This window comes from Plasmodium knowlesi, assembly GCF_000006355.2.
Source record: "Plasmodium knowlesi strain H genome assembly, chromosome: 6".
In the NCBI taxonomy this organism is placed as follows: Eukaryota; Apicomplexa; class Aconoidasida; order Haemosporida; family Plasmodiidae; genus Plasmodium; species Plasmodium knowlesi.
The window spans coordinates 889,466-914,924 of NC_011907.2; the positions used below are offsets into that span (position 1 = coordinate 889,466).

The 25,459-nt window shown below is 39.0% G+C and overlaps 7 protein-coding genes across 7 annotated transcripts; 6 read left to right on the forward strand and 1 right to left on the reverse strand.

Annotated features, from left to right (window-relative positions):
• Nucleotides 1–719: 719 nt before the first annotated feature.
• Nucleotides 720–3,286, forward strand: PKNH_0620000 (conserved protein, unknown function; the record flags this gene model as incomplete). The annotated part of the gene is made up of 12 exons (XM_002261836.2): nucleotides 720–769; nucleotides 917–1,024; nucleotides 1,196–1,340; nucleotides 1,590–1,723; nucleotides 1,839–1,926; nucleotides 2,043–2,106; nucleotides 2,230–2,276; nucleotides 2,415–2,462; nucleotides 2,617–2,729; nucleotides 2,830–2,922; nucleotides 3,054–3,126; nucleotides 3,248–3,286. The coding sequence occupies 12 exons, from the start codon at nucleotides 720–722 to the stop codon at nucleotides 3,284–3,286; spliced, it is 1,002 nt and encodes a 333-aa protein (XP_002261872.2).
• Nucleotides 3,287–5,215: 1,929 nt separating this feature from the next.
• On the forward strand, nucleotides 5,216–7,873 carry PKNH_0620100 (methionine--tRNA ligase, putative; the record flags this gene model as incomplete). The annotated part of the gene is made up of 1 exon (XM_002261837.1): nucleotides 5,216–7,873. The coding sequence occupies one exon, from the start codon at nucleotides 5,216–5,218 to the stop codon at nucleotides 7,871–7,873; it is 2,658 nt and encodes an 885-aa protein (XP_002261873.1).
• Nucleotides 7,874–8,679: 806 nt separating this feature from the next.
• PKNH_0620200 (U2 snRNA/tRNA pseudouridine synthase, putative) lies at nucleotides 8,680–11,883 on the reverse strand (the record flags this gene model as incomplete). The annotated part of the gene is made up of 1 exon (XM_002261838.1): nucleotides 8,680–11,883. One exon carries the CDS (start codon nucleotides 11,881–11,883, stop codon nucleotides 8,680–8,682), a length of 3,204 nt encoding a protein of 1,067 aa, XP_002261874.1.
• Nucleotides 11,884–13,635: 1,752 nt separating this feature from the next.
• On the forward strand, nucleotides 13,636–14,514 carry PKNH_0620300 (conserved Plasmodium protein, unknown function; the record flags this gene model as incomplete). Its single annotated transcript, XM_002261839.1, has 1 exon — nucleotides 13,636–14,514. One exon carries the CDS (start codon nucleotides 13,636–13,638, stop codon nucleotides 14,512–14,514), a length of 879 nt encoding a protein of 292 aa, XP_002261875.1.
• Nucleotides 14,515–16,097: 1,583 nt separating this feature from the next.
• Nucleotides 16,098–16,982, forward strand: PKNH_0620400 (conserved Plasmodium protein, unknown function; the record flags this gene model as incomplete). The annotated part of the gene is made up of 1 exon (XM_002261840.1): nucleotides 16,098–16,982. The coding sequence occupies one exon, from the start codon at nucleotides 16,098–16,100 to the stop codon at nucleotides 16,980–16,982; it is 885 nt and encodes a 294-aa protein (XP_002261876.1).
• Nucleotides 16,983–18,578: 1,596 nt separating this feature from the next.
• PKNH_0620500 (SICAvar, type II) lies at nucleotides 18,579–21,323 on the forward strand (the record flags this gene model as incomplete). The annotated part of the gene is made up of 4 exons (XM_039113678.1): nucleotides 18,579–18,840; nucleotides 19,013–19,600; nucleotides 19,892–19,995; nucleotides 20,139–21,323. The coding sequence occupies 4 exons, from the start codon at nucleotides 18,579–18,581 to the stop codon at nucleotides 21,321–21,323; spliced, it is 2,139 nt and encodes a 712-aa protein (XP_038969543.1).
• A 1,721-nt stretch (nucleotides 21,324–23,044) lies between these two features.
• On the forward strand, nucleotides 23,045–24,250 carry PKNH_0620600 (conserved Plasmodium protein, unknown function; the record flags this gene model as incomplete). The annotated part of the gene is made up of 1 exon (XM_002261842.1): nucleotides 23,045–24,250. The coding sequence occupies one exon, from the start codon at nucleotides 23,045–23,047 to the stop codon at nucleotides 24,248–24,250; it is 1,206 nt and encodes a 401-aa protein (XP_002261878.1).
• Between the last annotated feature and the right edge of the window lie 1,209 nt (nucleotides 24,251–25,459).

The window sequence follows — 25,459 nt, forward strand, 5'->3', positions numbered from 1 at the left end:
TTTCCTTTTTTCAAGTTTCCCATTTGAACGTGTAAACCCATGGTCCTAATGCATCGTTCCCTGTGTACTATCCCGTCGTGTATGCTCCTTTGTGGTACTGCACATTTGTATGCATACGCAAGTGTTTAATTTCCTGTCGCTCACCATTTTTGTTTTCCCTTCCCTTTTCACGTAGCTGTTTTTTGTCGTCCGTCTGACGTGCAACGTCACTCCCTTTTTTTTTTTTTTTTTTTTTTTTTTTTTTTTAGTTGTCGTTGTTAACCCGCTTCCCGTTTGAAATTCCCCCGTGGTGCGTTCCCCTCAGAAAGTTCATTTGTTCTTTTCGGGCCGCCTCCACCGAGCTTTTTTAAAATGGCATACTACTCATTTCCTAACTTAGCGAACTTTAAGTGCTATTAGAAAATATGTTTAGTTAGTAAATTGCTCACTTTCAGCATTTAACCCTTTTCACCATTTCATCCTCCTGAAAAAAAAAAAAAAAAAAAAAAAAAAAAAACAGGCATTAATTGTGTGCATCGCAAAGGTACCATGGCTTTCTCTGCCCAACAGTTTCTTTTTCGCAAAAATGTAAGGGCGAACTTTTCTGTAGATATTTTTGCTGCCTTCCAAGGTTGTGTGTTTCTTACCCCTTGAAAAGGGGGCAGTTGTTGTTTTCCCAACGTCCCCGTCGCATTTTTTTTCTCCTCTTATACTCCACTTTAGCGAAGAGGAATGATGAAATGAAGGGAGCTAAATTAAGGCCCAGTTTTTATTCGTTTCAAAGGAGATGGTAATGAATGCAATTATATGAAAAAACTTCGCAATTGTGAGATGAAGGTTCGCTGGCAGGATCCCAGGGTTCACTCTTAGTGTACTTGTGTGTAAATCGATACACATATATATGGATACGTGTTCGCACGTGCCTTCTTTCCCGCAGCTTCAACACAGCGCTAATCAAGTCCAAAATTGACACGCTCGAAAACTACGCGAAGAAGAACCAGATGCACAAACTGCGGATGAACGACTTGTTCGACGTCTTGAAACTGTATGCCCAATTTGACGCTCCAATGTTTGGAGGACAAAAAAAAAAAAAAAAAAATTAGTGACGAAATGAGGAAGGATGTGGCTTCAGTGGGAAACTCCCCCAACAGCAACCGTAACAACGGGAGCAAATAAAATAGAGAAGATAAAATGAACTGTTTAATAACCCTTACAGGTCTAAAACGGAAGAAGATTACAAGCTATCCCTGCACCTGCTCAACCTGTACTACAATTTTGGGAGGAGCTTAAACACACAACAAGATGTTAATTTATTTTTTATTTTCATCCTGAGGACAAACCAGCTGAACGAGGCCAAAGAGGTAACAGAACCGTTACATCAGTGTGGAAGTGGAAAAGAGGAAAAATGGACAGAGTTTAACAGAGGCAGATAAAACAGTGTTGGATGCATCTTAACGTTATTAAGTTATGCTCTTCCCCTTATATGTGTGAATACCCCTTTGGCGCCCTCCCCAACTTCACAAAAATGCGTACACACCTGAACAAATAAGTGCACTCCTTCTCATCGCTTCCGTACTCCCCCCCCCTCCCCATCTCACTTTTCTTTGAAGCTACTTAAATATTTCAACGGATGGCTGCTCTGCCCCCCGTCGAACAAGTACATTTTGCTATGCATGGAAGAATTTTTTAAGAAGAAAAAATATTACGATGTGCGAGAAATATTTTCCTTCATACGACAGAACAAGTAATGATTCAGAGGGAAATATCGAGTGTTGTCTTCGGGAGATTTATGTTCAGTTGGAGGCTACTTCACAATACTCTGCGCATTCTTTTTTTATTCTTCTTTCCTCCCCTTGTAGCCAAATAAAACTGGAAAGTTCCTTCTACGCAGTTACTATAAAGGCGATGCTCATGTTGGAAAAAAACCCTTTTGAAGAGGCAATGATAGTTAGTGCGAAATGAAAAAAAAAAAGTGCCTGCAATGATAGCGTCAGATAGCACATTGCCAAAAATGTATGATCATATAAATACGCATCTGCACATCTCCCTCTCCCTACTCGCAGATATACGACGATTCGTACGATATGTCTATCTATTTGACGAACGAAATTCACAATTTGCTGTTAGGTTGGTTCGACGGAGGAGGTGTTACATTTTGCGCATAATGTTTCATCTCTGTCGAAGGAAGAACATATAGGCTTACTTATAAACATACCTTATTCGTGTCTTTCATACACCTATTTTTTTTAGAGAATAGTTTGTACGTTTATCATACCATGAAAGAGATGAAACCTGAGGTACAAAAACAAAAAAAAAAAAAAGAGCGTGCATAACTGGGAAGGAACAGGGAGCCATTCTGTACTTCCATTACTATGCATAATTAACTGTATTTTTTTCTTTTTTTCACCTTTTTTTTTTTCTTTCTTACAATGCAGAATGGAGAATTATTGAAGTTATATGGAGGGAACGTGGAAAAGATAATTGTAATGGCTTGAGCGAATGGCACACGTGTGAAATACATATTTGATCGAAGGTGTGCTCCTGCCAGTATTACTGTTTTACATCAATGGACATATTTTTAACCCCTTTCCCCATACTTATGGCGCACTTAATAATTTACTTGCATCCCTTCCGTAGATACGACTAATAAACGAATTAATAAAAAATAGGACATCGATAAAATTGTCATCAAAGACTTTGAGTCTGTTTGCCTGGACGAAAATGTACTTTGACGTTAATGAAATTATAAAGTAAGCTGCGAGTGTACAAATGGAAGCGCACAAAAGCCTCCTATACAAATTCATCATGGATTATGTGCCAATATAACTTTTGTGCGAATTTTCTTTTCAGGAAAGCGAATCATGACTTGGTGGATGTGCAGGCATGTAACACCTGGTTGGACATTTTAAAATTGTCCTGTTTGTATAACCAAATTCCTGAATGGTAATTCAAGCGCATCCTTTTTTCCGCGTGTGTGTGTAGAGTGGAGTGAAGGGAGGAGCTAGCTTTTTTTTTTTTTTTTTTTATAAATTTTTTTTTTTTTTTTTTTTTTTTTTCTCATGTACACTACAAAGCCACTGTGGTCCCTTTTCGCAAGAATTCAAAACTGTTTTGAGGAGCATGAAGGATGACGAGGATGCCGCCCGGGTAGGCCAAGAATTGCTCGTTCATGTGTGCACACGCGTTTTGTAGCTCCCCTGGGAAGTGGCAAAATGGCGAAATGGTGAACTGACTAAATCATGAATTGCTTTTCTCTCCCACCTTGCAGGCGCTGGAATATATCGATATATACTTTCGCGAGGAATAAAAGGCAAGGAATTTGTCTTCCCCTTTTTTTGCACCATGTATGTTGTTAATTTTTCACTTTGTTAATTAAAGCGCGTATACTCGCTTGGTTCCCACTTTCTGGACAACGCGGCACGTTGGAAACGCGTCAGTGTGATCCTTCCCGCGCGTAACTCATTTGCATTTTATTTGTAGCTGTGCGGGTTAAGAAGGGGCGAAAAAGAAGAAAAAAAAAAGTTGCAAGGACCGAAGAGGAAGTCCTTTACCTCCTCTCATCCTTTTTTTTTTTTTTTTTTTTTTTTTTCACTTCATCCCATTTCAGTTTGTTTTGTTTTATGTTTATTTTTTTCCCATAACTCCCGTGGCACCAAATAAGTTTTTTAAAGAAAAGAAAAATGAATAAGAATGTACTGTTCTTTCAAGTTCGCCATGAGGAAAAGTTGCATTCACATGAGAAGCGAATATGTGTATGCACAGCACATCCATATGTTCCAGATCACTTTGGCGAACGTTGTAGGAGGTTCTCTTCCCAAAGGCAACAACGCGTTTCAATTTTGTTTAATTAAATTTAAACGTAAACAGTTTTGTGCTTAGGTATGGATATGTGGGAAGATAAATAAAATGGGGGAAAAAAAAGGATAACATAAAAAGGGAAGAATAAATGCGCATTTTACTACAAAAAAAATGCCATGGTTGGCGAAAGTTTTTTCCGTTTTGACGCGGCAAAAAGGGTGTCGCCATAAAAAAAACGTAGCTCTCAAGCGTGTAGGAAGCCGGAATTTATGTTTACATTTATTTTATGTGTTGCCTCCTGATAGCAAGTGTTACGGACATATGGGTGGAGTTATATTTTCCGTGGCTAAGTCGCAAATGTGCAATGAGGCAATCGTCCGGCGAATAAAATTTGCTCCTTGTTATATATATAGTGCGCTTATGCTAATGCGTAGGAGGCTTAAGGAGTACAAGGGTCACGTACTTTAAACTTTAGCAGGCACGCGCGGCATGGGCTATATGCGACGTTTTTTTGCGCCTCCTTTTCCAAACCGCACCTCCCGTTCCTATTTGAATGGGCATAAAAGGAATAGCAATATATATATAAGCATTTATGTAGGTAACACAAAGGGTTGATTTACCCACCCAGCACCATGCGGCATACCATACAAAACTGTTCTCATTTTTAAGGAAAAAAATTTTCCTTAGTGATCATTTCGATTCCTCTTTCCCCCAAGCACTTTGAAAATCCCAATTTGAATAATACAGTTCAAAAAAAAAAAAAAAAAAAAAAAAAAAAAAATGGTTCTTCTCAACTGATCGCATTAAGTATTAATATTTCGTATTAAATAAGAACGTTTACTTTTACCATGTTTTAAGGTAGCAGCAACAGTTTAGAGGAACTTAGCGGAAACGTAGCTTCAGCTCAGTTCATATGAACACTTACGAGAAAGGCATAGCAGAATTTTAACCCCAGATATATTTTACGAAGAAATTCACTTCGCGCCCCTTCGTGTAACTCTGACTTACATCGCATCTACAGAACACGGTTACCAGGCACGCCTAGTTGATTTTCCTCCCTCACACCATTGTTCTTCTCCCCCCCCACATTTATTTGCAATGTTAGAAAGGAACCCCTTATTCTGTTATTCTTATCAAACGAAAACGTTTCTTTTTCGCAAGCCAATCGTACAGTAAATGTAAGGAGGTTTGCAAAAAAAAAAAAAATAAATAATAAATAAATAATAAATAAATAAATAAATAAAGGGAGAAAAGAAGCAAAGGAGCAGCTTCGTGTGAATATCCCTACATATACAAGACCACCCTAACAGACGTGCGGAAAAGTGGTCTATCCCCCGCACGTGACACAAGACGTAGGCACACACGAGTCTGCACCGACGTAGCCAAAGAGCAACTCCCCCAATCACTCCAACGTTGAAGAAAACCCCCAGAATAAAACATGATTTTATACCCCCACAAGTATTTGCCGAATACGGTAAAATGCATGCTGGCGGCGCATATTTACAGTTTCCCTGTGGAACTGTCCGATGATTTTTTCTACACAAGGAGCTTTGACATAGAGAAAAGTCTTGTGGTGAATAAGAAGCCTCTACTGGTTTATGAAAATAATTACGTGAGTTCAACGAAGGCTATATGTTTTCTATTCCATCGTTTGCGCAATGCGGAAAGTAAGAAATGTGTGGACAAGAAACTACAGATGTACATGTCGTGGGTAGAGTGGAGTGACATGTTGGAGAAGCACATCGAAGTGTTAAATAAGAAAAAAATAATTGATAGTTTAGATGAGTTGGAAAGTTATTTAAAAGAAAACCAAAATAAAAATTTCATATGCAGCTGTGAACAAGACTCTCAAGGGGATGGTAACGACAAAATAACCTTGGCAGATATTTTTGTTTACATTTCGCTGACCCACTGTAATATTGAAATATGTGGGGAAAGTTGGATACATATAAACGAATACATACAAAAAATAAATCAATTGGAGTATGTGCAGAAAATTTTAAAGGATGTAGAACATATTTATAAATATAAAAATATTTATAATTTATTTATTTCAAAAATTCATGAAAAGAATATAAACTCTTATTTGAAGAAGGAGAAATTTTACATAACTACAGCCATTAACTATGTGAATGGAGACCCCCATATTGGACATGCTTACGAAATAGTACTGGCAGACGCCATTGCTAGGTATCACAAGAATATAGGGAGGAGGGTATTCTTCACCACAGGTGCTGATGAGCACGGAATGAAAATTGCAAATCAGGCAGCAAGAAATAATCTTACTCCACAGGAATTATGCGATCAAAATGTACTTAAGTTTAAGGAGTTAAACAAATTACTCCATGTGGATGAGGATTACTACGTGAGAACTACTTGTGATAAGCATAAAAAAATTGCGCAAGAAATTTGGACGAAGTGTGAGCAGAACGAAGATATTTATCTGGGTGAATATGAAGGATGGTACAACGTTCGTGAGGAGACATACGTACCTGAGAACGAAGCGAAGTTAATGAATTATAGAGACCCACTGAATAATATTAAGTTGGAAAAAATGAAAGAATCATCCTACTTTTTTAAAATGTCGAAATATCAAGAAAGGTTAATTAACTATATACATGAGAATCCACATTTTATTCAACCGGAACAGAAAAGGAATGAAATTTTGCAGAGACTGAAAGAACCCTTGGCTGATTTGTCCTGTAGCAGAACGAAATTTTCGTGGGGAATTCCTGTCCCAAGTGATAACAAGCATGTTATGTATGTATGGATGGATGCTCTCATAAATTATTATTCTAGTTGCTTCATCATGGATGGGAAGGAAGATTATTGGCCTGCTGATGTTCACCTCATCGGCAAGGACATCGTGTGGTTTCACACAGTTATCTTTCCCTCCATTCTCATGTCAGTAAATGTGGACCTACCGAAGAGTGTATTTTGCCATGGATTTGTTCTAGCTGGGGATGGGAAAAAAATGTCCAAATCGTTAGGCAATGTGATAAATCCTTTTGAAATTATAGAAACTTATGGATCGGATGCTTTTCGCTTCCACGTTATTAAGGAGACCAAGAGAGGATTCGACATGCGCTTCGACATTGATAATCTGGTCGATATGTGTAACTCCGACTTAGCCGACACGATTGGAAATTTGGTCCAGAGGACCTTATCCCTCTGCCAGCTATCAAATGAGTCGAAAATTCCTCCGCTGTTTGAGGAGTACAACATCGACTTGCCCTTCAGCCTCCTCCACTTTATTAACAGCGTGGAGTTCCACATGAAGACTTATTGCGTCCAAGTGTGTTGTGAAAAAACAGTAAACGTGTGCAAAGATTTAAATAAATTTCTCACCGAGTTGGCTCCATGGAAATACAAAAATGAAGAACAGAATAAAAAATTACACATCATTAGGATTATGATGGAGGCCATTTATTTAATTGCCCATTATTTGGATATTTTTATTCCATCCATTGCTTCACAAATTTTCAAAAAATTAAACACCCCTAAGAAGAGTATCGTTGATTTAAATCCCTGGTTGAATAACCTCCAAGAAGGAGCACAAATTAATAACGATAATATTTTATTTAAAAAATTCGAGGTGGAAAGTGCGCAAATCAAAATTCAGAAGGTCGTCATGCGTGTGTGTAAAATTGTAAATATTGTAAAGCAGGAGGAAAATCAAAAAGCATGCACCATTTTTGAAATTGAGGTCGATGATAATGAGAAGCACCTAGCTGTTTTGTATCTTCCCACACCCCCCAACTGTATCAACACGTTCACCGTTGCGATTATGAATATAAAGCCCATCACCATTAACAACATCACCGTTAATGCTATTATTCCGCATGTCAATAAGGAAGTGTTTACCTTTGCGAAGGAGACGAATATGCAGACGGGGACATTAATTAAAGCAAAGAATTATAAAACGCTGGTAAAGCAGCGGGATAATTTAACCAAAAAGGAAGTGAATACTTTGGATCTCTCCATTATTAATGGCCACTGTTTTTTTGAGAAAAACGTGCCCTTGGTTTTCGCCTCATCGGAGGATATGCCGTTTTACCACTCCACGCAGAGCAGCGGGCCCCTCAAGTTTTTTTGACGCGCCCCATACGGCGAAGTAGCAACGGAACAACGTAGCAACGGAACAACGTAGCAACGTAACAACGTAACAACATAACAACATAACAACATAACAACGTAGCAATCACGATCCACGTCAAGTATTCCTCCATCAAGTTGGTTCCTCATCAGGGAAAGGTTTGATGATCCATCCCCCCCTGCATGCTTCTCCCCGCATAGTCATTAATGCAGTTAACAAGTGTGGATACCCTTATAAGCGAAAAAGAAGGCCGCACACATGCAGGAGCGCAAAAAAAAAAAGGGGGAGGGTGCGTAACATTTGGACAGATGTGAAGATTGTATCGGCGGACGTATCTGTTCCTATGTATAATTTTTTTTTTTTTTTTTTTTTTTTTTTCTAATTCATTTGGTCGTTTGGCATTTAACCATGTCGACATTTGGCAAAGTAACAAAAAAAAAAAAAGAAAATGTTAAAATAATTGTATAAACCTAAATTGTTTTTCTCCCATATAGACACCTCATTAAAAATAAAAAAAAAAATTTAATTCGTGAATTAACAAGAGGAGTTTTTTGCGCCCCCTGCGATCTGTCAGCAACGCAAGCACTTGAAAAGGGTCCCTTCATGTAATAGCCCATTTGGGATCCCAGCCAAATGGCGCATGAACACCACGCATTGGGGTTTATTACCCTAGCTCCTGTCAAATCTGTAAACATAGGAGGGGTGGAGTTTACTTAGAACTGTTCATCCAAATAGACTTCACGAAAAGAGCTTGCAAAAGAACCTTCCAATGGCCAAGTGCTTACCCTACCCTGTTGATGCACCACCTAACTGTTCAGCACCTCCAGGAGCGCCACCGTGATGTAGGATGATTTGGGCAGTGAACATGTCAAAAAGACAGAAGCTGTCGTTCGATAGTTGGGTACCTCCTTAATTAAATGCTCGTGGTAGGCGTCACTCTGGACGAAGGTAATATGTGTGTGTATTTCGTCCGGTATGCGAGTTATAGCCGCAGGATTGGCGACCGAATTGGTTGCCCCGTTGGCCGCCGCCCCCTCCTGCTCCATCAACCTGCACAAATCACTCCGTATGAAGGGAATTTTTCCTTCACCCGCTGCGTCACTTTTAATAAAAAGGGACTTGAAATGACAAGGTTTTACAACGACCTTTCGATAACCGCCGGGTGCACTGAAGAAATTTTTTTCGGACCTAAAGTCATCTAATGATAAGTGCAAACTGCTCAACACAGATTTGTATTCTTCTATCAGGTTTGGAGGAAACAAAAAATTTTTATCCCCAGGTAAAGGTAAAACGACATCATATATATCGTACTTTGAAATATTTTCATTTGTCACTAGGGTTACATTCGTTTCGTATACAGCTTCATCACTTCCCGACTCATCTTCATCATTTTCAGTGCAATCATCACTGCTTACAACTTGTTCATTTCTAGGATTCGACTCGACAAGATCGCCTACCACGACACCAAAGCCATACTTGTTCATTCGAATATCCGCAAGGATATTGAATATGAGACTTTGAGCAGAATGGATAAAGAGGGAAAATATATCCTTGGATAAATTCATGAAGGCATTTTTAAATTTGTTATCATTTTTTAAGGAGAACAAGATAGTTTTTTCTACATGAGAGTGACTCGGAATGGAGTTTATTATTTCGGAAATTTCTTTCGGAATTTTGTTTTGCTCTTCTTTTGCGTTTGTGTGTGATGTTGTGCCGTTCATTTTTTTTTCTTTTTTTTTTTTAAAGAAGGTTTTTTTTTCGCTGCTTGATGGAGGCACAGCGGCGTTCTCATCAATTTGTGGGGTTGCGTCTGCTTCTGCCCGATAATCCTTCTCATCTTTCCGCGCATGTGACTTATCATTAGTTCTGGTCAGAATGGGGACCTCCCCTTTTTCTTCCATCCGGTTTGTTGTTTCCCCTTTGTCTTCCATCCGGTTTGTTGTTTCCCCTTTTTCTTCCATCCGGTTTGTTGTTTCCCCTTTTTCTTCCATCCGGTTTGTTCCGTCCAACTCGTTCAAGTACTCAATAAGGCGACTCTTCTTGGAGAACTCCAGTCCGGTATTCTCAATGACGTGGAAGAGCGCCAACTTGTAATTCTTCTTGAGTATACAAATGCCAATTTCGTAATTTTTTATTTTCTTACTTCCAAACCGTTGGTGGCCGAAGTAGTTTACAAATCCTGTCTTTTTGAAGTTGTTTGCGAGCGCGCAGAATTTTTCCTCCGAGGTGTCTTCCACGCCCCTTATTAGCACTTTGAAGAAGTTTCCCTTTAAATCACCCAGGGAGAGTTTCTTTTTCCTGTAACTGAGGTTGGATACAAAGACGTTGTTGCACCAGGGGGAGGAGCCACCCCTTCCACCACTTTTATCGCCGCCTCTATCCCGACTGTCACTGTCCCCCCCCATTATGAGCTTGAACAAATCAAACTTCTTTGCCTTGTGAATGCAGAACCTTTGCACCGTTATTCCCCTCTTGTCCTTAATCCCACAATATGATATATCTCCGTTTTTTTTTTTTAAGTTTATTTTTATTTTATGCAGCACTTCACATATGTCTTTGTTTTCTTTATATAGATTAAAGTGGAGATATTTTTTTCCTTTTTTTTGTTCGCTTTTCCTTTTCCTGTGATGGTTTAGCTTATCCAGGAAGTTCTCCCCCTCAGAGTTTTCCGACTCTTCCTCGTGGTTAATCTCCTTACAATCTGTGTTAACCGTGTCTCTTCTTTTATTAACACTGGAAGGAGAAACATGTCCGTAGGGAGGGATACCCTCTTCATCATACGTTGTAGTGGTCTCTTTTGGGGGGTCCGCACACTGTGCTCTGTTCTTTGAAATGTCAAGGGTGGAATCATCATGAAGGTTGGCAGTAGTAACCCTTCCTTCCGCTTCGACGTGTGTCTCGACGTGTGTCTCGACGTGTACCTCGACGTGCTGTTCCCCTTGCCCCTTCTTATTCACCCCCCCTGTGCAGTTGCCATCGGAACTGTGGGAAAAAGTATCGCACTGAATTTTCCTTCTCTTATTTTCGGAAAATCCCTTAGCAATGTTAGACTCCTCCGGGGAATTTTCTTCTCGATAAAACTGCCTGAACTGTTCAGGCAATTTTTTGATTTTTTCCTTTTCTTCCATTTGGTCCAACTTTTGACAGATAACATTTTCCAGTTCATCGTTTTGGCTGAACCGAGATTTCTTCGCATTTCCTTTTAATTTGTTAAATATATCTTGTGGTAGAATAGTTTTCAGACAATTAAAGGATGGATAAATTTGTATGGCACTGATGTGTATATCGGCCTTTTCTTCTTTAATAAATTCAACACTGTTGTTATCACGGTTTTCATTTCCTTGTAGTATATTTCCATGGAAAAGGACACTTTCAGTCTGTGACAAATTTTTCGTCTCCGTCAGGAGAAATGGGTAATACTGCTTTATAACGTTGTGGATATTTCTTCTCGCAGCTTTGTTTCTCTCTGTGCGCAGGTCATCGCTACAGAGGGATTCTTCACCTCGCGTGGCATCCCCATTTTCATTTAAATGGGACTCACCAGAAGCAGGCATCTCGTCCAGGTGTGTAAAGAGACAGTATGGAATGGATACTTTCTTCAAGAGATCTCTTGTTGCCTCCCCCGGTAACTCACCCGCCTGACTCTTCATCTTTAACATATATATGTCGTGTAACAAGGTAAGAAATTGCTGAAACGTTTTCACATTATTTTTGTTTACGTACTTGGCTATCACATCCAGGTGTAACTCCGTTTTGGAGATACTCCTGATAAGATTCTCCCTCTCGTCTTCCTCATTCTGGAGAATAATTTGGTTAATTTTTTCTCTATGTATGAGCTGATCCAAATGCAAAATGTTGTTACTTTTCGTAATTTCGTGCACATGGAAATCTTCATAGATGGTTTTTATTTTCCCTTCGATACCGCCCATACTGTGGAGGTTTTTTCTAAATAGGTAATCGATGCCATGGTTTTTGGCGAAGGGAAAATTCTCTTCACGTGTATCGGTCATAGGGGTAGGATAGCCGCGCAGAAAAGAAGGATCACAATTGCTACGTATGTCACACACGTATGCATATACACTATGGGGCTATTTTCCTTTTTTCTTTTTTACGTGTACATATATCTATATATGACATGTAAGGAAGGGAGGGTCTATCGTAGCTGAGTTGCAGCTTCCGCTAGGCAAACGACAACATACAATTTTGGCACTAGAAAAAAAAAATTGTTACATTTTACTGTGGATGGGGTGTGGAAATATTAAGAAGGGGAAAAACGTTCTTTGGGTTAACGCAGCGGAGGCGGAAAAGTATAGGAAGTATGAAGAAGAAATAAGGTGGAAAGTCACTATAATTTCTTTAACATAAACGAAGCGGTAGTTTTTAAAGGATGCCACATCGTCACTAGTCACTGAGCAGGAGAACAAAAAATATACACATATAAGTAGCTATATATATATATATATGTACCACCCGCTCAGCAGTTATATACTCCCCCGTTTGCCTTATTTTTTAAGATGGCCTATTCGGAAAAAGCACAACCTTTGCAGTTGTTTTGCGCTGTTGCCCCCTTCAGCTTTTAAAAAAAAAAGGGGGTCAGAAGAATTGAAAAAAGAGGAAGTGAATGGGAGCTAAACGTAGAACAGGTTCTCTGTGAATAAATTGTCAACAAGGATTTCTCTTTAACTGCCTTGAAAAATGGATTTACCAGTTGGCGTGGAGAGGGCTAATACAATTCGAATGAGAAAGGTACGCTGGAAGGGGGACCTGAAATGGGGGAAAGAACAATTCAGAAGCAGTTTGAAAGGCTACCTCTGATGTAAGGAGCATCCTGGAGTAGATCCCCTATTCTTGATAATCTACGCATACGTCGCTGTCTCCTACTTGTGCACATTTTGGTATTTCTATTTTCTTGTTTTTTCTTGCCACATGGTGATCTACCTCTAATGCAGCATAGTCGGCTCTCCAATTTTTATCAATTTGGAAAGGTGTAAAAGAAAAAGTCACATGTTTGGTGATTCATTGGAGCAGCATTTAAAGTGCCTTTTGGCTAATTTTTTCGTTTCTCCTTTTTGCTCTTCCCCCACAACCTTGCTCAGTACGATTGCGTAGAAATGTGTTGTCAAGTAGTTAAGGTAGAACAAATTTGAAAAAGGCATTTTTTAATTAAGCGAAAATGGACTTCATTCTTGCGCACGTGTAGAGGTTAAAGCTTTTTTTGTTTTATTCCTTTCGGTTCAGAAGAAAAAATAAAATAAAATAAAATAAAATAAACGACTTGTATGGGAGGAAAACTATCAGGACGACATGTGTAGAAAGGAAAACACAGAACAACGGTTAAGAAGCATGTGGCACAATTTAGTGTTGCTCAACATAAATAAGTTCTTCATTTACAGTGTATGTGCCTTTTTTCTTGTGTAAGCATTTTGCAATGTATAATTTGAGGAGATCACAATTTCATGCGGCAACATTTGTGAAATGAGAAATTGAAGATTTCTTCTGTCACATTCACCTTAATATAGTTATCAAAGTGGAACTTTTTTTTTTATTTTTTTTTTTTTGTATAATTGGTTAAAGAGAAGGACACATATATATGAATACGACTGATTGAGAATTTCACTTTGAGGGGGAAAGAAATAATCTCTTTCTTATCATCAATAAAATAAAAGAAAGGATACGTCATAATTGGAACACCTATAAGCTAATCTGCATTCCATAGGAATATACTTTTTTTTCCCCACCCCCCAAACGATTCACTTACGAAAATGAAAAGCATAATCCACATATCGTTGTTCTTCGTTGTCCTGCTGATATTTACACATGAGTGCAAACTGGAAAGTGGGAGAATTACAAGTTATGCACTTAGCAATTTAACAGCCGGTTCGGTAGATAGTGACGGGGCGAATGGTAAGGAGGGCATCGAGAAGTGCAAAGGAAGAAATGGTGATATGCAGGTGAAAGAGGGTAGTTCCAGGAAGGGTGGGTTGTACACCCGTGTGGGAAGTGATGGAACGAAGGGAGATCCTTTGAATAAACAGGGTGATGCGGACATTGCGGAGAATCAGCAACATGAAGAATGTGTTAACTCTGCAGATGCGCTAGCCTCTGGGGGAGATGATGAGTTGGACGATGAGGAGGTGGACCATGAACAGGACGACGGCGATGAGGAGTTCGATGATGAGTTCGACGATGAGTTCGACGATGAGTTCGATGATGAGTTCGATGATGAGGACGATAATGAAGGAGACGAACAAAATTGGGACGAAACGTACGAGTTAACATCAATTAAGGAAGAAGACGAAGAAGAAAAGTATTCAGATGGTGGAAGGAGCCCTGGGTATGTGGACAGAGAAAGTGGCAAAAGCACCTCCTTAGAAGGTAAAGAAGTGGACAACATGGACGAACAGGGCGATGGGGAAAAAGACAAAAATTTGATTCCACCAGGTGATGGCAAGGTGAACAATGTGCTTATGGAGGATTATAAAAATGCGAATAGAATTAAGGAGGTAGCAGGTGGTTTAGTCGAAACTATGATTAACATGCTGGATGAAAGCGGGGATAATGATGAGGTAAGAATGTTTGCCAAAGACATTATTGAATTTTTCACCATTGATTTAAACATACAGAAGGGAGATTCTCCATGAGTTATTCATATTTATAGGGGTATATCGAATAGGAGTGTTTTGCACAAAGCACAAAAGGTTGTAGAAAAACGTTAACGTTCATTTTGTTTTTTTACGTTGCATATGCAACTGAACAGTGTAAATAAAGTTTGTTCCTTCCCTCCCAGTATGTGGCTCTCATTTGCATTAATAGAATGAAAAAAAAATGAAAAAATATCGGAAGTTGTAAAAATAGGAAAGTACACCCCAATTGGAAGTTACGAAAAATGGAGATTTGTCCAACAGATGCCTGTTCATAACATTTTCATGGAACTATATGTACGTAGTGATGGTCGTGCTGTAAAATATCCCAACACGTATATTTAGAGGACGATAATATTTACTCAGTAGGCTTTTGGAGGTGCACCAAAAGGAGGGACTGACAAAATGGCAACCTCCTACATGATGTAAAGGAGTAAATCCTTCCGTTTACATTTCATGTTTATGAATTGTTCAAGGTGTGCTTGATGAATGGATGAATACACATACCGCGTTTTTTAGTTGTTGTGTATACTTGTTTGTACTGTCCTCATGAACAGCTTCACCTTTTTACTCCACAGCAGTGTGTATCCTTTTGGGGGGTGGATATTCCCACAGACGACTGACCTCCCCAAAATACAAGGACTCGTAACTAAGCATATCGATCAAAATGAATAAGAAAATTGTGTAGAGAACATTTCCCGTGTGGAATAAAAAAGGGGACAGAGTTGTGGTGGTGTGTGGGGGGTACGTTAACGCAGCTGTATAAGAAGGTGTAATTAATTTTTGGTATACGGAACAGAAGGAGGGAAGGGGGTTCCCTTCACAGGAAATTAATCAGAATTAAAAAAAAAAAAAAAAAAAAAATATGTCACAAGTAAGAAGAAAAATTTCACAGAAAGCAAAACATGAGATACAAAAACAAAGGGAACAGAGGAAAGTATTTCCTCCGGTGAGTTAATTTCTCAGTGAAGAGATTCTCCTCGTGTCATTTCGTTTTTTGTATGTAAAGTTTTGCTTTCTGTGAAATTTTTCTTTTTTCTTTGTGACATATTTTTTTTTTTTTTTTTTTTTTTTTTTAATTCTGATTAATTTTCTGAGCTGCGCAATACCAATGTAAAAAATTGTAATGGTATCTCCACGTCTTGCAGATGACCCGAGGAACGCATCCCTCTGTGTGCACGTCGTTTGAACACGTGTGTGTGTTTTTGAGCGATAATTAGCGGCGTCAAAGGAGCAGATATTTCTGATTTGTGATGATGTATTTACTTCTCACTTCCTCAATTCTTTCCAAAATTAAAACGCGCTGCTCAGGATGTAAAATTCGTTTTGCGCTCGTTAGTTTATTCTTTTTTTTTTTTTTTTTTTTTTTTTTTTGTCAAAAAAAATTTTTGCAGAAACAGAGGCAAATAGCCAAAATCGAAATCAAGAATCGAGCATTTAATTCTGTACCCACGTGGAAATATTTCCAAAACGTCACTTGAAAGGGATCTGTCATTTAAACAGAACTTTTTTTTTCACTTCGCTACTTGGTCACTTTGCGAAATTTCCCGAAATCGAAACTTCTTCTCACGAAAGAGAACAAGATGAAAAACGGCGTGTGCGTAATTTTATGTTTATTTTTCCTTAAGCAACTTGCCTGTGCGGAAACGGAAGGAAACGTCGACAACCTCAATAATGTAGGACTTAAAAATTTGGAGAAGCCCAATTTGAGAAGTGTCCTGACGGGCAGTCCAGGGGATGTGTTGACAGAAGATCAAGAAACAACCCACCATGAAAGTTGCAGTACCTGCAGTACACCTAGCTCACCTGAATGCGCAGAATGTGAAATTAAATGTCCAGAAAGTTGTAACAGTGATGATGCATGTCCAAAGGATTGTGTCTTTGGTGAAGAATGCAAAGGCGATGATTGCTCAGGAGATTCAGCATGTGATGTATGCGAGAAGGGATGTGGAAAAGAGCAGACCGAATCAAGTGAAAAAGAAGATGCGAAAGCAAAAGAAACAGAAGATGACGGAACACAGATAGAACAAGACCCCCTAATATTGACGCAGGATCCGGAGGAGGCCCAAAGAATTATACTTGAAACGTATGGTGACCTTAAGAATGTTGAGAATCAGGAAGAATCCGTTTTGGAGGAAAATGATGAGGGAGACGACCAGATAGTCGATGAAAATGGGGAACAACAGGAGGAAGAAGATGACGACGACGACAGCGAAGAAGATGATGACGATGAGGAGGAGGAGGAGGATGATGATGATGAAGAGGGAAAGAATACATTGGTCTCATCCAATGACTCTGTAACGAACAACAGCGAAAATGATAATACTAAAACAGAAGACGAGGATTTGGTAGAAGACTTAATGAGCATACTAAAAGAAGATGGCGGAGTTGACCCATCCCTCAAAGTGTTAGCACAGGATGTGGCTGACTACTTAAATAACATGGACGAGGGAAATGAAGTTGCATAATTTACTCCACGTATGGTGTTGCATAGTAAACTATGTTAAACCCTTTAGGGAAGTGGAAAATCCTTTTTTTTTTCTTTCTTTTTTTTTTTTTTTTTTTTTTTTTTTTTTTTTCTTCTTTTTTTTTAAACTTGCGCAGTAACAGAAAAGATTGGGAACTCGCTTTAGCTGGGCAGCTCACTCCTTAAGCATTTTAAAAAATCTCGAAAAGGTGTGTAAGTGGGGAGGTGTGCGAAATTGTTCTTTTTTTTTGTTGTTGTTGTTAACTTGATAGGGAGGTAAGAACGAGGAGGAAGTAAAATAGGAAAAAAATGGGAGAAAAATAATGACGAAAGGATATTGACAAAAAAAGGAACAGACAGTAAATAGAAAAAGGAAAAAATAGCTACACAAACGATCAGGTCAAAACAACAAATTATTATTATTATTTTTTTTTTTTTATGCCCAATGTATATTCCCCTTTGCACAGATTCTTCATTTGGGGAAATGTTTTCCGTTTCACTATGTGTGTACTTCCAAGTTGTACATGTTCCATATGTGTGTTCCTTAAAAATGTCGAACGGAACAGATTTTCACACTATGTTTTGTGAAGGAGACCGTTACGGGTGTGTGTGCAAAACTACGAAGCGATTAAAATGCGTCCATTTTAAATTTTGCAAGGGAAAAAATAGATGACAAAAGGAATAATAAAATAAAGAAAAAAGGACAACCCTTTTGCTAGTTATATAACCTTTTATCTAACTTAAGGTGTCCAAATGGAGGTGTTTTTAACGATGAAGTAACCAAAGTGTGAATCGTCGCTCCGTTTTACCCGCTACCCCGTTAACGCTTCACCCAGTTAACGCTTTACACATTTTGACGCGCCACCCATTCGATTATTCGTTCCCGCTTTTACATTGCAATTTTTACGCCCCCAACGTAGCGATAATAGTGTAATGATAAGTGTGCGCAAAAAGTTAAAAAAAAAAAAAAAAAATGAACAGACAGACACAGCAGACTGAAAAATGCAACACTTTTACAACACCCCAAGGGGAAAAGAAAAAAAGAAAAAGAAAAGAAAAGAAAACGTTTCCTTTTTCATTAGGCGGAGAGTAACATTTCTCCCTGTTTTGTTCTAAACTTTCAGGGTGTTTGTCATTACCCCAGTGTAATGCGATTGCTCAACTGGATGATGGCTTCGCCACTGTGTGTATTAAACTAAAATTTTTTTTTTGAAAAGTTCTATTTGATTTGGCTAGTCCAGACCAATTCTAGCTAATTTTTATTTTGTCATCTTATTACTCTATTTTGTTACCCTATCAAATTTTGCAATTTTGTGCATTTTTTTTTTGTTTCGCCGTGGGGACAGGCCCATCTCGCTCACTCTGTTGACACACCCCGCGAAATTGAATTTGGTCCATTCTGTTCGCCCTGTCCATTGGCCTAAGACGACTTGTCTGTTAAGGTAAGCGAGGTACATAGAACAGATTGGACTCCCTGTGTCCTGTGTGTATGTGTGGAGGTGAACGGGGCGTAACAATTAGTACGAAGCTATGCACCTCTAAACATGTGTTCTCCTTTTTTTGTTTCCACGCGTGTAGTAACTAAGAAGAAGTTAAAATGAAGTCCATTTGGAAGATTCCTTTTTACCTTTCCCTTTGGAACATTATAATTTACTTAAATTGTGCGAAGGTGACCAACTCAACTGATCTAAAAACGAATTTAAGAAATGGGTTTGGACAAACTGGAAATTTGGCAGATCATGGGGAGGTCGAGGGACATTCAAATTTGAAGAAACTGCACGGGGAGGGGTTTTCTGTGCAGGGGAATGACATTCGGGGAATGGATTCCTCCGATACTCATTCCACGGAACATGCAACAGGTAATAACTATGGGTTTAATTACTATTACAAGAGTGTATTTGCACCTCTATTTTAAGTGCATTACTTCACTTTGGTGGTATACTTTATTATAGGTTACACACATACATTCGGTGCACATCTTTATATACATTTTTTGTGCATTATTATTTTTTTTTTTTTATACTGACGTAGTTTCATTGCCTAAGGCGGATATAGACGTATCAGGTCCAAAGGTGGATATAGACGTTCCTGATGTTAATATAGAAGGCCCGGATGCTAAATTAAAAGGTCCTAAGATGAAGGGGGATGTGGATGTATCGTTGCCTAAAGTGGAAGGTGATCTAAAGGGTCCGGAAGTGGATATAAAAGGTCCCAAGGTGGATATAGATGCCCCCGATGCTGATGCGAAGAATTCTCAAGTTAGCACAGATTCAAATACTTCAGGAGAACTGAATCCTGGTCCTGAAGCAGCAGGAACAGTAGGGGGAACAACGGGTTCACAAGGTGCAACACATTCAGGTAATATCCCCTCGGCTTTACCAGGTAACATTGTAGCTGCAGATGAAGGGGTACTGGGTGGTTTAGTATCAGGAGCTGGTGGGGTTGTACCTGGTGTTCCAGGCGAAAATGGTGTACCAGGTGTTGGTACTCCAGCGGCTGCTGCTGCGGCTGCTGCTGCTGCAGCTGTGGCAGCAAGAGGACTTGGAAGAAGTGAAGTCCACTTAGAACTGGAAACTTCCCAAAGTACACATTATGGAAGTGGATCAGATGGTACACTAAGTAAGGACAGTAAAGGTGCCACACAAAAAATAAAACTACATACATGATAAATAGAAGTAGAACTACATAAAAATTTATAAGTACAATTTTCTCTTTCGGTTAACCTTCTGTTCCATAGTGTGTTACCTTCTTCTTTCATTGACCCACGTGGGGGTGGGGGTAGACAAATTCGCTAAACTGTGAAGAAAAGTGCGGACTATAGTATAATGAAGATGCACTCAGCATTCTAAACTTCTTCATTGTCCTAATATCGTATATTACATATTTCTTACTTCCTTCCCCTTCCTGCAGGCACGCCATGTAAAGAAAATGCCTTATGTAAACATCTAGAATGTATATTGAAGGAAGACGGAATGAAGAGCAAATATTTGGACTCAACCGGAACTCTTAACTGGGTAAGGAATTATTGTTGTCTATTGTTGTGATGCACATAACAGTTCATCCTGTGTTTGTCTGTACACATACTATACGTTCCTATCAAGGGAGAGGGGACAAATATATATATGTGTATATATTCCCCTTTCTTTGATATGTATAGAGTACTATTGAGAATGATGTTCAGACTGAGTTGGGAGAACTTCTTGAGAGTATATCTAACACAAATGAACAGGCTGAAAAGTTCTGTGAGCAAACTGATGAGGAAAATCGTAGACTGAACACAAAAGCGAAGGAAGCATGCAAGCACATTGCTCGAGGATTGAGCCATCTATATAGTATTCCTGAGAACCAGAATGGCAAGGCTACCAAACTATTTAAACAAAAAATGCAATGCTTTCTCCTAAATGCATACACAAATGAACTGTTCTCAAGGGCGCAGGAAAGGAAGAATCCCCAATGCGACATAATTGCGGGAATAGAATATGCTTTTAGTAAAAGTAAAGACATCATGGAAAATGCACAACCTCAATGCAAAGATGTTAGTGGTAATAGCTGTTTTGAATGCAAGGAGGAAAGCTATGATAATTGCCACATTGGCAAAGACAAAATAGAGGAAGAAGTGGATAAATTGTTCAAAGGGAAGGAAAACGAAATAAAACAAACTGTAGAGGCCATATGTCAAGAACAAAAACCCCAATCACCTCTAGCACACGGAGCACATCCTTCAGCAGCAGCTATTCCAGGTGGTGTTCCCGATGCCACTGGTCTTGTTACCCCTGTTCCTGCTGGGCAACCTTCAGTTGTTCCACCTTCCACTAGTGAACATACTTCTAATGAAAATGCAGCAAAGCTTAACATCTTAGAGGAAGTAAATATCACTGAGGAAACTAAGGATATCAATCCGAAGGAGGAAGAAGAGTTGGTAGAAGAGGAAGTACAGGAAGATCTGGAGAAGGAGGAAGAAGAGGAAAGTGAAACGGAAGAAGGGGGAGAAACCGATAGCGCAAACTATGACGATGTGGACGTGGAGGTTGACGATGACGATGAGGAAGAACAGGATGAAATTGAAGACCAAGAAATTTTGCAACCGATAACAGAAACGCAGAATTCCCAAGAAAATCCAACGGAGCAAAACAACCCCGCTGATGTAGGACATAAATCTCTAATCACAGAAGCTATGGTCCATAGTGCTTTTGCCGAAGAGTACAAGGACAATGTGAAGGATAAGAAGGCAGCCGAAGCCTTCGTGAACACGTTGCTGGATTTACTTGATGGTGATAACAGCACAGTTGATGACGCCATCAAGAATTTGGCTAACGACATTTCGCAATTCATGCTCAAGTGAGAAGGATAGCATGTGTTGGCCATTGCATATGCATACATGGATTCGCGTAAGCGGATCGGTTAGCATAATTAAGCCCTTGGGCGATTTTCCCCAGTGGCGCATTAAAAAAAGAAAAAAAAAAAAAAAAAAAAAACATACTGCCAATATGTTGGCACCCAATTTGTCACCCAACAAGTGATACACACACATTATTTTAAAAAGGAAAAAAAAAAAAAAAAAAAAAAAAGCTGTACACATTGTTAGCTTAAGAACAGATTTAGCTAGTTGCAATTTTTTTTTTTTTTTTTTTTTTTTATGAAAATAACTTTTGTAGGGGTTAATAAAATTTACAGCCTCCGCTGATTGGAACAAATCAATTGAGGTTCACTTTCACTAAAAACATCGCACGCGAATTGTAAAAAAAAGGAAAATTCATCAATACGATGATCAGGGGGATATGTGTACCAATTAAGTTGAAGTAATTTTCTTTCTTTTTTTTCTTTTCCCCTTTTTTGTCACCTCAGTGGGGAAATCATTTCGTGCAATGCATGAGAGTTAAGGTTAGAATAAATGCGTGTCTCGTGTGGATCATCCATACTGAGCCTATTTGTAAAACGAGAAAATGGTTCTTCACACGACACATGAACAAAATCGTTTTATGTCGAGGGGATTATAATACATTTAGGTGAACAATGAAGAATGAACAGCTGCTCTGTTTAAAAAAAAAAAAAATGGATGAATAATTTGCCCAATTTAATTCCACTTGGCAATATTTGGAGCAGTGCACTTTTTCTTAGTCTATGTGATGTACTTGCTAAAGGCGACGCTTCCTCCTTTGGTATTTTATTTTATTTTATTTTATTTTTTTTCGCTCCATAGTTAATCGCCTGAAATGATATCCTTAAAGGGAATGTTCGGGGACGAGCTTCGAAACATTTTCATACAGGAAAAGAAAATCACCTGAATGGAAGCTCCTGAGCTGTGCACTTGTTCGGTTCTGTCTAATATATGTAAAAAGGGGAGGGAGGGACACGAAATGGGAACACAATTCCGCTGAGTAGTTTGCATGTAGGATCCCCCTCCCTTCGCGGAGTCTAGAAAGACAAGCTGAGAAGAAGTAAACTTTATAAGGAGACACATTCTGCCCGTGACGACCACTTACACACTTTTTTCTTAACTTTTTTCTTTTTTCTTTTTGGCAATCGATATGTTTGGCCCCGTTTGGAAAATTAAAAAATGGAGGCGCTCGATAAGAGTTACGTTTGTTCACACGGGTTTTGCACGTAATTAGAGAGTCGTTGGAGCTGCATGCAAATTGCCCATCAAGGTAACCGTTCTCAGTGGGTAAGTTGCTCACGTAGGAATAAGGAAGACACCCACTTAAGGAGACCAGTGGGCATGATATCTCCAGTAGGCTTTTAAAACAACTGATTTAGTCTGACCGGAATGAGGGGGGAAATAGGAAATTGTTCTTTTAATAAAAATTGTGCACCCAAAATGAGTGTTAAATGGAACATGTATTTCTTTATGTGTACTTTTTGTAATTAGTTTTTTTTTTTTTTTTCTGACTTTTTTTCTATTTTTTTTTTTTTTTTTTTCTGGTGCATATGAATAGGATTCCACAACGCTCTCAACAAGCTAGTTGCCATGTCAACATTGCAGATGTCACACAACTAAGTGTGCAAAAAGAGAAAGGTGTGTCTTGATTTACGCGTCTCTTTCCCATTTGACAGAATAAAATAATGCTTAAAGTACTAGGTACCGCCTTTTATCTGTTTCTCTTCCCTCTCCACTTATGTAACGGAAGGAGAACATTGGACATAGAATCCGAAAGGGGGAGGGGGGACGTAATTCTGGAAAATTCACATTTAAGGGGAGGTTTCCTCATTGATAATTTATACGTGGATGGGTGGAGTCCCATTGGGGGCATCGACATGGGAGAAAAAACAGATTCACCATCTGACATCGACGCGATTGTAGACGCCCTCATGGGCAATGGTGCAATGAAAAGGCAAAACTGGGATGAAATTACCGATTGGGACTCACTTCAAAGTTTTGGAGACATAAAAAAGGAGAAACCCATTCATAGAGCAACACAACAGGAGAGTACACCCCTTCCTGATAAGATCGGCCATTTTAATTACGACAAAAAAGAAGCACGAAATTTAGAAAAACAAAAAGAAAAAAGAAGAAAAAGGAATTCTCTACTTAGGTGTGAAGTTGACTCAGGAAGTGCTTGGCGTGGGAACCACTTTTGCGGATATGTGTATGGTAGCTATTTGGTTCATACTGATGGTCCATATGCTGGAAAGAACAATCAGAGCGGAGGTGAGAGAGTACCAACCATTCGTGCTACCATCCCTGTATGTATGTGTCAGCCTAGAGTTCTTCATCAAGGAAGAAATTGTCCCCTAAAATATGGTCCCAACAGAAGTAAGTACCTGAACAGTGCAAATAAGCGTACCTCCCACTGGAATGAGGAAGAGTCAAGTGAAAAACGGGAAGAGCAGGAAGAGAGAGACGAGCCTTTGCAAAATGAAGATGATAATTACAATGATGACAATGATGACAATGATGACAATGATGATGAGAGACTGATAGAGAAAGGAAATTTGAATGTGTACGCTATAGAGGACGAGGTGGACGAGGAGAACAACGAAAAGGGAAAAGAGAAAAAGAGGACTAACAATCGGAGCATTAACTCTAATTGGAAATCAGCCGAAAATAAACGCAGGCAGGAAGGAAGTTTACGGCAAAAGAACAAATTTTCCAGAGATAGTCTAACATCCAGATTCAATATAAGATGTTACAGGAATATTCTAAAAATTAAAAAAAAGACGACGAGAATATTAAAAAATATGCTCCATGCATTTATGTACGACCCTGATTATAAGGGCATCCTCGTGTTCTTGACGACGGACGCGGCGGATCTGATAATGAATCAATAGCGCCGGTGCACCACTTAGCGGTGCTTCGCGGTACTTCGCAGTACTTTGCAGTACTTCGCAATACTTGGCGGCAGTTTGTGGAATCCCCCATTCCTTTCACTCAGTTTTCCTGCGGCCATAAATTACGAGTATAAACGGAGGACCACACCTTGAGGGATATATTATGCTTAACTGTCAGAGCATCTTGAAATTTGAGAAAACTGGGTGGGTAAGCTTTTCTGTAAGATGGATTCGATTAGATCGCCGTGAACGGGGGAGAGGCAAGTTTTTTTTCCTCGCATGGTCGTCTGGTTGTGTTTTGGTATATGTTCCTTCCTTTCTGCCTGTTTTTTTGGGGCCCAATGGCACAAAAATGCGCCTACACGCCCCTCCCATTTTTATGTTCACAGATTTGACCATCTGGCATGGTCCCTCGTCACACGGAGCACTATATGGTAGCACACAGGGCGTAAAGAAGGAAAAAGGAATGACCTTTTTATTTTTCACACACTTTTGTTCTCGAGAGAAATACGCATAAAATGGAAAAGACACGATCGTCTTTTTCTCTTTTTTTTTTTTTTTTTTTTTTTTTTTTCTCCCCGTTGTGGTTACAAACACCAGACCGTTCGCAAAATAGATAGTGTACCATGATTGTTAGATAGTCCCCCATTTGCGATGCACATTTTTTTTTCCAGTGTAATCTAAAATGGAAAGTAACAAATATGGGGAAAGGGTTATTTTCGGATTTTAAAAAAAAAATGGATTTATTCGCATATACATGTATGCATACGTATGTGTCCATTTCTGTGATATCCGTTCATGTCCGTATGTATGCCACATGCATGCATTCATAAATCTCATCCACAGTATGGGTGACTGGGTTGAGGTGCAAGTAGTTTGTATACATACAGAGGTAAGGAATAATTGTAATTTTACCGTGTCCCTTCGGCAAGAAAAATGGCAATAAAGTATCAGTAGAAGAAAATACACTGTGGTGTATAAATAAAAAAAAAACGAAATACCATTCTCCACAATTCTTTCACAATTCGTTCTTTACGTTTCGTCTTTTCCCCTTTTTCTCTCCTGTTCGTTTGTTTGTGTGTCCCCGACAAATTGCTTCATAATTAACATTTTCCATTTTGGAAATTAGACAGGAAAAGGAAAATCATTATCGCTTCACCTGTTTGAAAAAAATTCGAAAAAGGACATTCCATTCCCTTTATGTTCGTG